General features: G+C 33.1%; 2 protein-coding genes across 2 annotated transcripts; one reads left to right on the forward strand and one right to left on the reverse strand.

The window, feature by feature from the left end:
- The first annotated feature begins 2,763 nt into the window (after positions 1-2,763).
- On the forward strand, positions 2,764-7,535 carry LOC108978740 (nose resistant to fluoxetine protein 6-like). The gene is made up of 10 exons (XM_018949206.1): positions 2,764-3,108; positions 3,187-3,526; positions 5,119-5,192; positions 5,267-5,454; positions 5,534-5,646; positions 5,700-5,916; positions 6,358-6,545; positions 6,604-6,739; positions 6,803-7,138; positions 7,205-7,535. The coding sequence occupies exons 1-10, from the start codon at positions 2,868-2,870 to the stop codon at positions 7,385-7,387; spliced, it is 2,016 nt and encodes a 671-aa protein (XP_018804751.1). The 5' UTR covers positions 2,764-2,867; the 3' UTR covers positions 7,388-7,535.
- A 3,145-nt stretch (positions 7,536-10,680) lies between these two features.
- On the reverse strand, positions 10,681-15,481 carry LOC108978313 (nose resistant to fluoxetine protein 6). Its single transcript, XM_018948565.1, has 8 exons — positions 15,217-15,481; positions 12,760-13,162; positions 12,589-12,662; positions 12,328-12,527; positions 12,144-12,259; positions 11,863-12,076; positions 11,140-11,796; positions 10,681-11,073 (listed from the first exon to the last, which is right to left on the reverse strand). Exons 1-8 carry the CDS (start codon positions 15,479-15,481, stop codon positions 10,864-10,866), a joined length of 2,139 nt encoding a protein of 712 aa, XP_018804110.1. The 3' UTR covers positions 10,681-10,863.
- Between the last annotated feature and the right edge of the window lie 554 nt (positions 15,482-16,035).

A 16,035-nucleotide genomic window follows, 5' to 3' on the forward strand; every position in this document is an offset into this window, starting at 1 on the left:
ACATACATATGTACATATATGCAATGCATAACTTGTTTGTATGTCGTTTTCATGGGAAATTGTAGTGCGAGGTTAAGTAGCAGTTGTGCAGCAGCTAAGTAATAAATCTTAAATTCGATTGTAAAATCTATAAAAAAAATAAATATTATATTTTATGCATTTCATTTACTGCGAAAATAATATGTATATGTGCATAGTACTCTTTGAAATAACAGTATACAAATTTAGAAATTTGTATCGGATACCAGAAATAAAATCTTAAGTAAAAATGATCTATAATTGCACTTGATTTGACAATATTCTAAGTTTTATTTGTCAATCAGTGCAGAGAACTTAAAATAAGTGTAATCACTAAGTCTTAGCTTAAATGTATTAACAATAAAAAGAAAAGTATCATAAGTATTAAATTGACAAAAGATAAAAATTAAACTGAATATAATAGAAACACAAAAACATACATACTTATTACACCTAATGTGGATGAAAATAAAAAAACTGGCGCGCATGTGCATTGCATAAGTTAAACAGCATTATTTGTATAGTAAAAATTAACGATAACGGTTTATATAATCATAATTATATACATACATACAGTAAATAATAATTATAAAAATTATATACAAATTTAAAATGCGTATATATATATAAAGAGAAATTGAATAAAAAAAATGGAAATGAAAAAATTAATTAGTTAATTTTAATTAAAAATCATTTTTGCACATGTAAATATTATCATAATTATACGATAACATCCATTTTTTTTTTAATTAGAGAATACGATTATGTTTTCTGCCCCAGAGCTCAAACGCTGGGTGATGTTTTCATGTGTAGGTAAATTTTTAATCCCCTATTACGGGTTATTATTAATCTTTAATTCTTTGTTGGTATTTGGTTGGGTGGTTTTCAAAACTGTGCTAGTGCGGTTGACTGGAATATCAAGGAGTTGAATATTAGTGTAGCTTATTTCTAGAAATATTAAAAGAAAATTAAAACTAGTAAGAAAGGACTAAGTTCGGGTGTAACCGAATATTTTGTACTCTTGCAACTAGCAAGAATCAAAAACACTATATGTTAAAACCCGTTGCAAGAGCATAAAAATGTTAGAATTTAGCAGTAATTATTCGAAGAAATTTTGAATAGATAGATAGATAGTTGTGGGAGGATGTGCCCAGCGACCATTGGTCTATTGTGCCCTCTAACTCTTTTCATATTACTTCAACTAGACCTAGTGCATAAAGATACATGGTTGCTAGAAAATACGCTCTCTCATTTTAATTGAGGTAACTCACATATTGACCGATATATGGGATATTAGGTGATCCGGAATTTCGAAAATCTCTATATTAGGTATATGGGGACTAAGGGAAGTATTGATCTGATTTTAATTTTTCAAACAAGACCACATTAATATCAGGAAGTTGCTCTCTGATATTCATTAATACTTATATTTTTAAAATTCCAGATATTTGAGGTTTAGAATCACATATAAATATCTTAGGCCTCTAAAATGTATTGTTCGATGTCGACATTTGGGTAATAGGTGATATATCTTGAAGGCACGAAAGTCTTACTATTTTTTGCCCACAGTAGTATAACAGGAATAGTGGGAGTAAGTTGATTGAACCTTTGACATTTTTTCTGACTATAAACGCTAAATGAAACAGATTGAGACCTCATAAAAGTAAACTTCTTAGTAAAAATTACAATTACACATATTTCTTGTCATATAATTTTCGGGTTGAAAAGTTTCGAGGGCAAACTCAGTGACCATAAAAATTTGGAACGTTAAATATTTCCAGCTGGGAATGACATGAGCATTTAATGACAAAACTGAAAATGATATTTAACGTTTTATATAGGTCAATGTACTATCAAGTGGAATTAATGGCGTTGACGCACTAACTAAATTATATATACGTAAAGACAACTGTATATGTAGTGTCTGCATTTTCAAAAATCTAATCAATATCAAGAAAAATAATACTATTATCTATATCTTGTATACACATAAACATATTCGGGCAATTCTCAAATATTAGCCACTAAGTAATGTGAATAAGGCATCACTCAATTCTAAGCAAACACCTGATTTCTTTGTAGAGGAATTCTACTATTACAGTGTACCACTTACGTTAAATACATTTCAAAAATACTTATTTGAATTCTGTAAGAATTTTTTAGAATTATTTATAAATTAAAATTAATTGAATTATTGAATTACAGTCAAGGTGACATCCTTTTCTGTCTCTTATACATATGTATGTGTTAATGAACAGAGAAGTTCTCTATTGAAACTAATCCATTTCGGGTTTATGTACTATAACTATTTATGTTACCAAGAGCCAAATCGGGCGAACAATATGGCTAAGCGATGGTTTTCGTTGGTTTCTTTCTCCAATTATCTTTTTATTACTCCATCGATTCTATCGTCAGACTATTAGTAAGACAGGGTTGAGAGAAAGTAACGATCCGGTTTATGCTTACTGTTTGAGTCCAGTTCACATTTGATGATTTGCATTTCAGAAGAATTCGTTCTCTTGAGGTGATTATCAAATATTTATTTTTTATAACTTATAGTGCATTTACAATACACTGTAAGCTGTTAATTTGCTCATACTATATTTTATAACTTATCTACATATGAGCACTCAAAAGATTGAAGTGCAAATTTAAGTTGTTGTCTTTATTAAATAACTCAAATCGACAGGTATTTCGTAGACAGTTGCCTATAAATAATAACGCTTATCGTAGACAAGTTATAAATCAACCGCCAACCATTTCACCTCGCGTTATTAGCTTTGTTATATCAGTGAAAATTCGAAATTCCTGGTGGCATTGCACTGAGTAATAAGCAAAACAGAGCTACTATGGCACTGGCGCCTTGGCGGTGTAGGAAACTAACGTACATCATAATTGCGATTATTATTACCACAGAGGTGTCTGTTTGCGGAAGTCAAAAAATGCAAAGTGTCAATCAAGCGCTCGGAATTAGATTTTTCGAACAATTTCATGTATTTACAAAATCGAATAATGTGAGTTTAGAGTGCTCAGCAGATCTAAAAATTGTGGGAGTCGCGCTGAAAGACAATGAAAATTGGGCACAGAGAAGTATGTACATATACTAAATATTGATCGAAAATTACTTATTACATACATATGTATATGTTCTACACTCATATTTTATAGTGCTTGATGCCTGGGGAAAATTTCCTTCTGGTATACTATATGGTCATCGTATGGAGATGGGAAATTTCGATGAATGCCTCGATATAAGCTCACCATTGTTGGGTAAATATTGTCAGGCCAATATTCCCCTCGAATCGATTGGTTTTGGTTTTAATGCTGAAATACAATTAGGCATATGTTTCCCAAACAAATGTAGTACAGATGAATTTGATAAGCTTTTGAAAGAGTTTTTATCAGATTCATATAAATTAAGTTTCAATACAACAACCAACTTGGTGATCGCATCCACCTGTTCAACGCGCGAAAATGTTGAACTTGAAACTCTCGATTGGGTTGCAATGTAAGTACATGTTGATTTTTTTACAATTACTACATATGTACACTTAATATGCAAGAGTACACATTATTAGAGATTTTGTTTGAAATCCTTTTTTCTTCTGAAGTGCTGCACTGTTTAAGGTTAAGAGAAATTAAAAAACTAATACATAGAACGTTCAAAAGTTCTCATATCTAATCGCATTGGGCGGCACTAAAAGAGAAACCATATTAAGTAATATTACTGACTTTTTTCCGCCGCGACTGTACTTCGGAGCGTGCGCGCACCGACTGGATTCGGTAGAGGGTGTTCCTAGCTAATGAACGAGCGGCTGGTCAGTTGTCTCCGAGAGTCAGTACAAGCATTTTCGCGCGACGTGTTTCTGTGTGTGTGGTACGCGATTAAATTCTGTGTGAAAATCAGTAAATCTGATCAATGATCAAACAGGCTTACCCAGATGTTGCTTTAGCAAGAAGTGGTGGGGTTCGGTGGCACCGGGCCGGGACTAGGTCTCTGATGAAGACCGTGCTGGGAGACCAAATGACTCGTGTGCGCAAAGTTTTGAAATCAGACCGTCGACTTAGTATTCGTTTAACTGCCCATCTTTGGTTCATAACATTGTGACGGAGCACTTAGCACAAGTGCTCACTGACGATTAGAAGTGTGCCAGTGTGAAAGTGACCCCCAATTTTTGAATAAAGTAATCACAGGTGACAAGTGATGGATCTTTGAGTATGATCCCGATGAGCAAGCATTTAGTGACGACAGACCAAATTTGCGGTAAAAATATTAGTGGCAAAATGTATTTGGATTTTAAAACTTTAGACGAATCAATCTTTAGACGAGAACTTGTTCATGGATTTTGGAAAAATGGATAGAGGAATAAAGATCTATCTAATGGTTATTCTATTCTTATATTTGGAAACGACGTTGGGCAGTGATATCAAAGTGATCACACGTCAGATTTTGAAGGCTCAAAAACGACTATCGCTGAAAGGGAACGTGTCAAAAGTTAACCATAACTTATTGGCAAACCGCCTATTCAAGGTTTGCGAGATAACTAACACAGTAGGCACCTCAAAAGAAAGTTTAGATTCTTGATATTAATGAAATATTGGGCAAGTTGTGGGTGATGGGTGCTGTGGTTCTATGGGAAACAAGTGTAATCGTGAGATTACTTCATTGCAGTGTTTTAGTTTCTGTGTTGTTTTGTAACCTTCAAAGAAACATGAATTCACTCGAACACATGAGAGACTAAAGTCACAGTCAAAATAGTAAACTCTACCGACATCCACAAGGTGTAATCTACAATAAACTACCTACAGAAGGACTAGGGACTACTATGCAAACTTATTTTGTTGATGTTCAATTGAAAATAGTTAACCCATTTGGTGAAGAAAGTCAAGATAAATTATCCGTTTTCATTATTAAAAGCACAAAAAGAAGCTTTCCGTTATATGCAAATCGTTAGCAGATTACTTGTTCAGATTGGGTTATACATATGTACATACATATGTTGTTACATATATGAAATGCAGCCATGAAGGTTATTAAATCTTTCCACAATATTTTAATTTAAAAAGTAACAATAACTAATTTTGATTTCTTAATTTTAGTACAGTTTTCATTACCTTGGCACTTCTGATGGCGCTGAGTACTATCTTTGACTACCTTTACAGTTACAAAAGAAGTAAGCTTTTGGTTAAGAACACGTTCAATTGTTTATGTGAATAAAACTATATGTAACTATGAATATGATTTCAGAACAACCCAGCAAGTTATTAGTTTCTTTTTCCATCCCTAAAAATCTGCAACAATTACTAAAGATTCAGCACGGACACATACCCTGTCTTCATGGCATACGATGTCTTTCATTGTTTTGGATTATATTCTTGCATTGTTACCTGTATCGCATACTGTCGCCAAATATTAATTCAGTCGTTATAAAAAGTGTGAGTCAGTTAAAAGTTTAATTGCTACTAATAAATAATGATATATGTACTATTTCTAAATTATATATCTCTTAAATAGTGGGAACAAACGCCATTTTCGATGATTGAACAGAGCGGCTCAATTGTTGTGGACTCATTTTTCTTTCTTAGTGGACTATTACTGATTATGGGCTCCTTTAGAGAAATGCAAAAGTATGTGAGTAATTATTTCACTTTTATTTAAATCATTAACATATCACTTTTAGAAATCATGGAAAACTCAATGTACCAATGATGTATATTCACCGTTATTTGCGCCTTACTCCGATTCTTGCTGTAGCCATTTTATTTTACATGTCTTTATTTAATTATATGGACGATGGACCCATTTGGAAGAGCCTTAGTGTTGCAAATAAAATATGTGACAATACTTGGTGGGCCACGTTATTATATGTACAAAATTATGTAGCGGCTGGCAAAATGGTGAGTCGTCGATATTTGAATACAAAAGAGCTGTAAAACGAAGAAAATTACCGGAATCACTTTTCTTAATTAATGTTTGATATACAACTAGTTTAAATGAAGTTATGGAGAAATGTAGTGTGTTGGTAACTTTGTGTATTGATAGTAATCCATATATGATCTAAAGCCATTAATATTTTCGAAGGCGTAATCTGCTTTCCATAAAAACTCAGCCATAAACACAAAATCCATAAATTCATTTGATTGTGTGTACATATTTATGGTACATAGAGATATATCATTTTTTCACAGTTTATTTAACACTTGAAATCACTCATACGCCCCACTATGTCTCCTGATATAATAGGCTCTTAACTTAAGATTACACATATAATATTGATTTTGTTTAATTACATATAAATTTTTAAATTCTATTGTTTCGACTAATTAATCTACTTTCAGTGCCTTGGACATAGCTGGTATTTGGCTGTTGATACTCAATTATTTTTTTTATCGCCTATATTTTTAATTCTCATTTGGAAATGGAGGAAATTGGGTATATGGATAACAATAATTTTTGGTTTATTGCTCGTTGCTTGTTTATTTGCGATTATTGTGATAAATAAATACACAATTTATGACATTGCACGGTACATCTTATTTTACGTAATAATTGAAGTATTTCATTAATCAATTATTCAATTGCAGCAACTATGGCACCGCAAGTGAGGCAATGCCTAAAATATACTACTCAACACACACCAGATGCTCAGCATGGTTGATCGGTCTGATATTTGGCTGCTATTTACATTACAATAATGGACGCATTGCTAAAATATCAACTGTAAGGATAATTCAACCTATATTTACCATACACCAAGTTAATTTTAATAAAAAATTTTTTTAGTGGTGGGTCGGCATTGGTTGGGTTATATCGCTCTGCACGCTCTTCACATTGGTATTTGCTTGGTATCCAAATACACTGCCCACCCGAAACGATCCCGGCGTACTGGAAAGTGCTTTTTATTTTGCTGGTGGGCGCGTAGCGTGGCCTTTAGCGTTATGCTGGGTAGTATATGCCTGTATAAATGGCTATGGTGGTCCGATAAATAGTTTTCTTTCCTGGACTTTGTGGCAACCTATTTCGAAGCTTTCGTATACTATGTACATTTGGCATTTGATTGTGATTACTGTCAATGCGTCACGCATTAAAACCAATACATACTTTTCTGATTATGATGTGGTAGGTTAAGAAACGAATGTATACATTCCCGATATGATACTGTCAATTTTTTCTTTAAAATTACAGGCTTTGAGCTTTTGGAGTAATTTTGGTGTAACACTACTTGTATCTGTTTGCGTTTATTTGGCTGTTGAGGCCCCGGTGGCCGATATAGAAAGTTATTTACTACCACGAAACAGGACAACGCCTGCGAAACGATCCTCATTGCCCACTGTAACCACTGTATCTCAACAAAATTTATGTGAATAATATTCGAGATAGATGTAAAAATTTGTAAAATACTATAATTGTTAATTCTATGATGTATCCATATATACATATGTATAAGTGCAATTTCTGTTACTATAAAGTATAGTAGAGTAATGAATAATCAACAGTTCTGATTTCAATCAAATTACAATGTAAAGACTCATTTTTGATCCTCGCATATACATAGTTTATTCATTGCAAGCAGGCAAGTAGGCGCCACTTTCTACACAACGCGCTAATCGATGAATTTATTGAGAGAACACCTCTGTCAGCAGAAAATTTCACATTTTTGGTCGGTCGATTGGGCACCAAGATTTTACTATCACACCGTTAGACTTTTTCCTATGGGGATGTGTAAAGTCTAAAGTTTAAGCGGACAATCCCGCTACGATGCAGGTCTTGGAGCAGAACTTCATACGTGTTATTCGCCAGTTATCAGTCGGATGATAATAAACATTCACTATTCAATTCAAATGAATGACCCTTTATTATAAATAAAAGTATCTAAGTTACACAGAGTATTCACTGTAGTTTATATTATCAAATAAATACAGAATACGATAATTTTTGCCGATTTTAAGAAAAAATAACAGTTAATTTTTTGCATGACATATCAGGAATGCTTTATTCTAACATTATTTTTTCAAAAAATCTTTCGATTAACACATGTCCAGGTGTGTCGACGAATTGAGGTCAAAGAAGGTATAATTAGTCCATTGCAAGGTCAGAATTTTAATATGTATTTCAATATGTGTATTGGTTGCTTTATATGTTATTCAATGTTATTAAAGAAGCAGTGTTCTGCGTAAATTTGGCAAAATTGCTGCAGTTCATTACGGTTCATAGTTTCGTTGTTTGCTCATTTTGTCATTTGTGTCACTTTTTGTCTTAAAGTTGGAAGATCGCTATAATTGGTCTGTGTACCACCCTCCATGGCAACTATGTGAATTATGTATATACTTTAATTCTAAAATTCTTCTATACTACAGCTTTTGCGTTTGCAGTCACTTTAACATACACGGTGCTTTCTAAAATAAACACGACTTTTTAATTCTAGCGCCCCTGGTGGCGCCATCTATATGCCATCTATATGTCGACTGGTGCGTTAGAGTCTGCTATCTTTATCGAGTGTCCAGTGAGAATTTCATAGATTGGAAGTGAAGTTATTGCGTTTTAAGTGCCAGTATGCTTGTGTTATCGGTGCAAACAAAGAGCCAACATTTTGTTTTAAAATTGGTAAAACTGTTTCCGAAACGTTTCAATTGTGGGCCAATAAAAATCAGTGATCACCGGAAATTCCATTGAAATTGTGCTGAATTTATCAAAAATCAGCCGAAATCATCAATGAAATTCATGGAAATGGAACTGAACTTCTCCAAAACATCGATGTATTGCATTTTGACCGAACATTTGGGCTTACGAAAGTTGTGTGCACGGTTTGTTCCGCACAAATAGATTGACGACCAAAAATTGCTCAGAATCCAACACTCGATTCGACGCTGGTGATCGATTATTTGACCAAAAATCACATTTTAACCATTAACCACTGCCCGTATTCGCCTGATATGGCATGATATGGAACGAGCTAAAACACTCGTCCGACATACTTTTGGACTCTCGCAAAATCTTCCTATACACTCTATATTACAATCAAACTTGCTGAAAGTGAACTTCCATATAATAAAGCTTTCCTATTCCTTTCCCTTTCCTTATTTTCCTAATTAATTCATTTCGAAGACATAACTTTTGCAATCTACTTTCGGTGCATTTTTTATCTCCTTATAATGAGTTTCTATGAATGAAAGTGAAGTTTTTATACTCGTATAATGAACAAATTTTACAGCTGGAAATTCAACCATCATAAGATTTTGCCTCCATATAATGAATTTTTTGCAATATGTTTTCTGTTACACTCAGTTATGTATATGTATGTTACTGCGTGTTCCCAGAAATAGATAAAGTGTGATAAGGAATACAGTAGTTAATATTTGTGTGTTTAAAAGCATTTTTTTTCATTACGCAGTAACTATTTTCTGCTAACAGTAATTTCATTAGCAGCTCTCTCAGCGTCTTACGCTCTCAACTTGTGCTCTCTTCTGCCAGTTTTTTGGGTTAAAAACGCTTTTCCGGCAGAAACTTGGCGAGCTAGTGATAGTTAGTACCTCAGAAATAAACCGCATATTGGTGTGTATGTATGTGTGTTTGGGTAAATATAAATATATATTTATTTATTTCACAATTGAAGTGCAATAGTCGACGGGAAGAAATTATGTTATTTATTGTACGACTGCTGATGAGTAGATACAATGTAATGTAAAGCAAACTTTACCGGACTCATTATTATCAAATTATACGATTTTAAGTACACTTAAGAGGACAATCCAAAAATTGATTTTAAATTAATTAATTAATATTAATGACAGATAACATATAACGACTCGCACTTATACCAAACTTTGTCGTTGGAGTTTGAATTTGGTTCATTGTCATGTGGATAATTGTCTAATTGCAAAAAAGGTAACAACAGCAGTAATCGCGTTAACTTGGCATGATTTCTTTATTGATTGGTATTTTAATTTGATAGATATACATAGCTGCGGTAATTATATATGTATCATATGCTGAAATACGGAGTAATGCGATACTTTGGTACTTTCCTAACTTATATAGATCATTTTGTTTAAGATCGTTTTTCTTCTCTTATCTGTTTTTATCAGTCATGATGATTTGCTTGTTATTTTCTTTGTTGCTTTAACGAGCAGTGTTCTATTTGGCGAACTTAATTCATTTATTTATTTCAACATCTCTTCTCTATTACTTTTCATAACATATGAGAAAACGCCGAAAACCCAACGAACAACCAAAATGCTATTCAAATTGGTTTAATCTATGATGCAATTTTCCGTATACTCTGATCGTGGCAGACTTTTGTTGTGGAACATAAATTCGCTTAAATCGCTTGTAATATTAAAGGTTTTATTTCAGAAAATGAGAAACTGAGAAACTGGCTTGCGCTTCATCTTTCGGAGAAACTGTTTATGTGTGCGAATGCATTTGGTTTTTTGAGACAATGGTAGTGCTATGGTTTAATTTATTAAAATATTTAAATATATTTAACGTTGTGTCCGTTAAAACCCAAGCAACCAAATATAATTCTCATATATACAATATTTAGTATCATGAAATAAAAGTTGTAAAAGAAAATAACAGGTAACAATAAAAATTCACCTTCTTGGTCAACTCGGTTGCATATCTCATACTTAGGTAAAATAAAGTAATAAGAAAAAATCAACTTGATTCCATAATAATATTGTTAAGTATATACAATTTATTTAGTTTTCTTTAATATTATAAAACGTATATAATACGATTTCTTGTTTTCATTAAATGAATTTAATTTTAATGGTTCTTTGGCTAATATCTATACTGAACTTATCAGAATACTTGAGTAGAGACCTTAATACCTCTGGTCGTGCTTAAGCTTTGGCCACTTCTACTGTCACTTCAGTGTCAGTCTTATCAGCGGAAGTAGGAGCAGATGTTGGTTCTATTTTTTTAGGTGCTGATTTACCTTCGCCATGTCCAAATATTGCCTTCTCAATGCCCAAAATAGGTGCTTCGAAAGCCAATGTGGCGAATATGGAGAGTGTTAGAGAAATGCCGAAATCATGCCACCAGCGAAGAACCTATAAAGCAACAAATAAACAATTTAGTTTAATTTTGTTTGGTACAAAACATCAATTAGTATATACCATTTCGTAATCGCCAAAGTGGGTATCGGTTTGAATACGACCACCATTCACCAGTTGAACAATTCTGTGGATTACATACATACAGTATGTGAGACGGCTGAATCCTGTGAAGAAGCCCCATGAAAGGAACTCATTGATGATACCACCATGACCATTGTAGCAGGCCCACACAATCCAGCCGATAGCGATGGCCCAAGAAGCACGACTTAATGGTTCGTAAAAAGCACCTTCAATAATTGGTGCACTGGGATTCTCGGGTAGGATACGCCAATAAGGTCCCCAAATATCGGCCAACATAACACCAAATGCCAAAACCCAACCGGTAATGACCCATTTTTTTGCCAATGGAATTTGCCTACCACGATTCTTGGTATACAAGAAGTAACCAAAGATGACACCAATCAACCAAGTGGGTACACGAGTGTGCGTCGGATAGTAGGTCCAACGTTGACGATCATCAACATTATCATCTTCCACACGGAAGAGAGTGAATTTAAAAACCATGAAGGTAGCGAAAGTGCCGGCCATACAAAGAACACCCAAAAGAATGATTGGAGCGAGCGCCTTTTTGCCCCATTTCCAAAGTGGAATAAGGATTAGTGGTGACAGAACGTAGAGCTGTGTATCGACAGCCAAGTACCAAGACTGACTGACGCACTGAAAAAGTGAAACGATAGTAATTATTTTATATTCTATATGTACTTTTGGAATATTTATACTTACAATCTTCTTAGGGAATGCATAATTCTGTACGTACAACAACGTTGCCCACCATGTGTCCGAACAACGCTCATCTTGAGTTCCGATCTTCATCCACATAGGACCGTGACCCGAATATTTGTAAAGTGACATAATGTAGAGTATAACAACAGCTACGACTGGAGTCAAACGAATATAACGATGGAAATACATCATACCCAGGTTCAGTTTTCCCTTACTAATTTAGAATAAATAAACTTCGTTTGATTAAAGAAATATTTATAATATACAATATGAATACTTACGTGCGTTCCATTTCACGGAAGGCGCCCCACAACATCAATAGACCAGACATGAAAAAGAATGTATCCACACAGAGTGTAGCATTTTGGACTAGCATGGAGTATGGAGTTTCGATCCACTATAAATGGTAATCGGAAATTTTTTAATACTTTTATGTAAATAAAAGCACTAGAAGTTGTCACTTACGTTATAGATTTTATCTTTGTTAATATGAGGTAGCTCGTAGAAAGTCATGTAACCATGACCGAATACAACCCACATCATTGAGAAACAACGCAAACCGTTGAGACATTGAATGACATTAGGATTGTTGCTCTTTTTGACAGTAAAAATCTTTGGAGCATTTGTGAGTACAGAGAATGCAATGAACAGTGGCTTTTTCGGTTCTGAAATTTGAAACAATTTATTAATGTATGCAGACTAAAACAGTGCTCAATTATAACTCACCATTATTTTTCGTTTTAATGTAATCGTAAACACTGCTGCCTAACATGCAGAAAACAATGAAGCTGAAGAAGACACTATAAAATATTCAAAAAATAAAAATAATAATAATAATAGTCATAGAACCAGAACATAAAGGGTAATAATATTACAACATTATTAATATTTTCTTACATAGCAAAAATGTCGATAGCACGTAGCTTCACAGGTTGTTCATATTTACAGTATCTTTCGGCGATCATAGTTGAAGTAATTCCAGCATCGTAATATTTATTCATTACTCCAGTCAATATTTGGTTACCCAGTTCAACGGAACATGAACTGGGTATACAAATACCCAGTTCGAATACTTCGGGTTTTTGATATTTGTAACTGATCCTTGCATGAACCGTCGATTCACGTGGCTTAATCTCATCCATATATTTTTTGATTGGTACTCGTGCTAGGCAGTACTGACCGCGCAATACATCATCTTCACTGAATTGCCAAGAAGCGGCAAGACATTCTTCATAGGCACCAAAACTCAATGCATGGCCCCACATCAAACCAACAGGCAGTCGACCCCATGTGTCGGGAACTGTAATGTAACAAAATCAAGTTTATTAAAATATTTATTTAGTTTTTGCGACTTGTTTTATAACATTATTTTTGATTTTTTTTTACATTCAGCCTAACCATCTAGCTGTTTGCCACATATTTATGTTAAAGCTAATAATTTTGAAAAAAAAATCAAAATTTAATATACTACCAAATATTAGAGTTAGAAAAAGTTAGTAATAATATTTTATATTAGTAGTAGAGTTGAGTATTAGCTAAATTAATATTTATAAAGTGAAATTAATTGAAATTCTTAAGTTACAAAATAAAAAACAATCCTACAACGTCACTTGCATTTCCGTATATGCATCTGTATGTATGTATTTACAAATATTTTTATACACCACATACTTGTATGCAGGACAAAGTTTGCAAAAATATCATATTCTCATATTAATAGCTTTATGCGTATGCGTATTTATGATTTCAACTTGTATTAAATAATAAGGAACAAGCGCTTATCTACCGATAATCTGCAATTGAACTTTGCATTTGCTGCTAGCTTTTGTAGTATTTATGTACATATGTGTCGCAGCAATTACTTCCGTTAAAGAGTTAAGATCTTTTAGCAGCTGTTTATGTACATATGTATGTATATTTAAAGATATATACACTTTTACACTTTTGATTAGACCAATAACATTTAACTATTTATGGCGTTTTATGATTGTATTGTGATTTACGGCACGTATTCCCAACAAAATGCTTATGCAGACTACTCCATCCGCTTTATCACTGACTTAGATAATAAATCCTAAAAAGTAGAGATTTATGAATTGCTACTTATGATTTATCGATTAAGTAAGGTTTTTGGTTATATCAAGCCAATTGAAAAAAAAAATTATTATCACTAAAAGATTAATCAATAACTGTAAATGAGTGTGACGAATATTTAGTTGATTGAATTTTAACTTATAAGGAAGTGAGTGCTGTACTAAAATGTCTAAATAAAAATAACAAATGATAGAAATAAATGAGAACGACTGAAACAAATCAAAACAAGAAGAAACGTTAAGTCCATTTGCATTGCAGGAATTCTATAATTTTATTCACAAAAAAGTTTCTATTCAATAGTTTGATAGGTCAATTCAAATGGCAGTTATATGCTTTTTCGAACATTATATTATACTTGTAGCGTTGCTTGGGATTATATGCTAAATTTCGTGAAGAAGTCTCGTCAAAAAAGCAATTTCCCATTTAATTACTAGATTTTGATTGTTCAATTTGTTTTACAGCTATATGCTATCGTACTCCGATCTGAAGAATTTTGATAATATTCTGTGCCCAATTTTGTTTATATATCTTGTTAAGAAAAAAGAAGTTTTCCTCCAATGATTTGATTTTGATATTTCAGTTTGCATTACAGAATAGTATGTGCATACATATGTTTTAGCGATCCGATCTGACGATTCTTTCACAGATTGTACAGTTGACTTGTAAAATGATCTGTGTTTGTAAAATATAAAAAGCTTTCCTTACAAGTACTTGAGTTTGACTGTTCAGTTTGTATTGCAACTATATCCTATAGTCGTCCGATATCGGTGGTTCTGATGAATGAGGAAGTTCTTGAGGAGAAAAGGACAATTGCAAAATTTATTCGATACAGGTATTTAAAAAACTCGTTCGTGTATATACAGACGGACGAACAGACGGCAGACGGTTATGGGCTAAATTGACTCAGCTCGTCACGCTGATAATTTATATGCATACATATTTGATAGGGTTTCTGACGTTTTTTTCTCCCTGTTCAGGGTATAAATAGAAGTATGTACATCACTGAAGAATTAAAATATTTTATGGTATGGTCTGATTAAACAATTAAAAAACTAAAATTTTCATCGAAATTTTCAAGTACATAAATAAAATTGGAATATTGTGATACACATAATATGATATTATATATGTATTTCGATTCATTATTAAATAAAATAAAATCACAAATTGTTGTAAATCTCATAACATTTCTATTTCGCAAGACCTTTATATGTTATCTCTTAATATTGAGCAAACCTAAAAATGATCAAAGGAACTTACATTCAATAGCCCATTCGTAATATTCATCAAGTGCTTGTGATATGCGATCAATATCCCTTAGACATTTAGAGTCATCGTACGCTCTGAGAGTAGCATTCAATGTTTCAGCTCCAATTTGCGATCCTTTTTTATAAAACATATAAGCGAGATCATTTTTAAACGGTGATCCTGAAATCGCTAAAACTGTCGATTCTTCAGCATAGCAGTTATGCGCAAATACTGCTATTAACAGTGACAACGCCGCAAAAGTATGCCGCGCTGCCATTTCGTTAGCAAATTTAAAACTTTATTGCGTACCCGAATACAAGGATCAGACCGTAATCCCTACCTTTCGCACGAATATATGGGAATGAACTGCAGTTAGTACATGTTTGTCAGTAACTTTTATAGCCATCGCTGTCAGAAGCCCGATACTTGAAGATTAAACCGTAGACATGCACATGTATTAGTATGTACCCACACAGTTTTATTTCTCACATACTACATACATATGTATACCTTCAGATTTCATACTTCTTAGCGGATATAGTGCTACTTACATCTATTATTGGTTGGAAAGATAGGGTTAATCGTATTGATAATGGCTTCACGACAATTATACCAAAGTAAAATAAATATCATATTATACAATATGACGCGTAATATCACAGTCAAACGCTCTGCTAATCTATCGGCATAAGAAAATCGGTTTATATAAATCTAATCAATGCTATATATAAATATATATTCTCAAATAAGCAGTGATACAATATAAACGTTTAAGTTTTATGTTGTGTTGCGTATATAAATAATCACTATGTTTATTCCTTAAACTTCGTT

This window comes from Bactrocera latifrons, unplaced genomic scaffold (assembly GCF_001853355.1).
Source record: "Bactrocera latifrons isolate USDA-ARS-PBARC rearing strain unplaced genomic scaffold, ASM185335v1 scaffold_0, whole genome shotgun sequence".
Lineage (NCBI taxonomy): Eukaryota > Metazoa > Arthropoda > Insecta > Diptera > Tephritidae > Bactrocera > Bactrocera latifrons.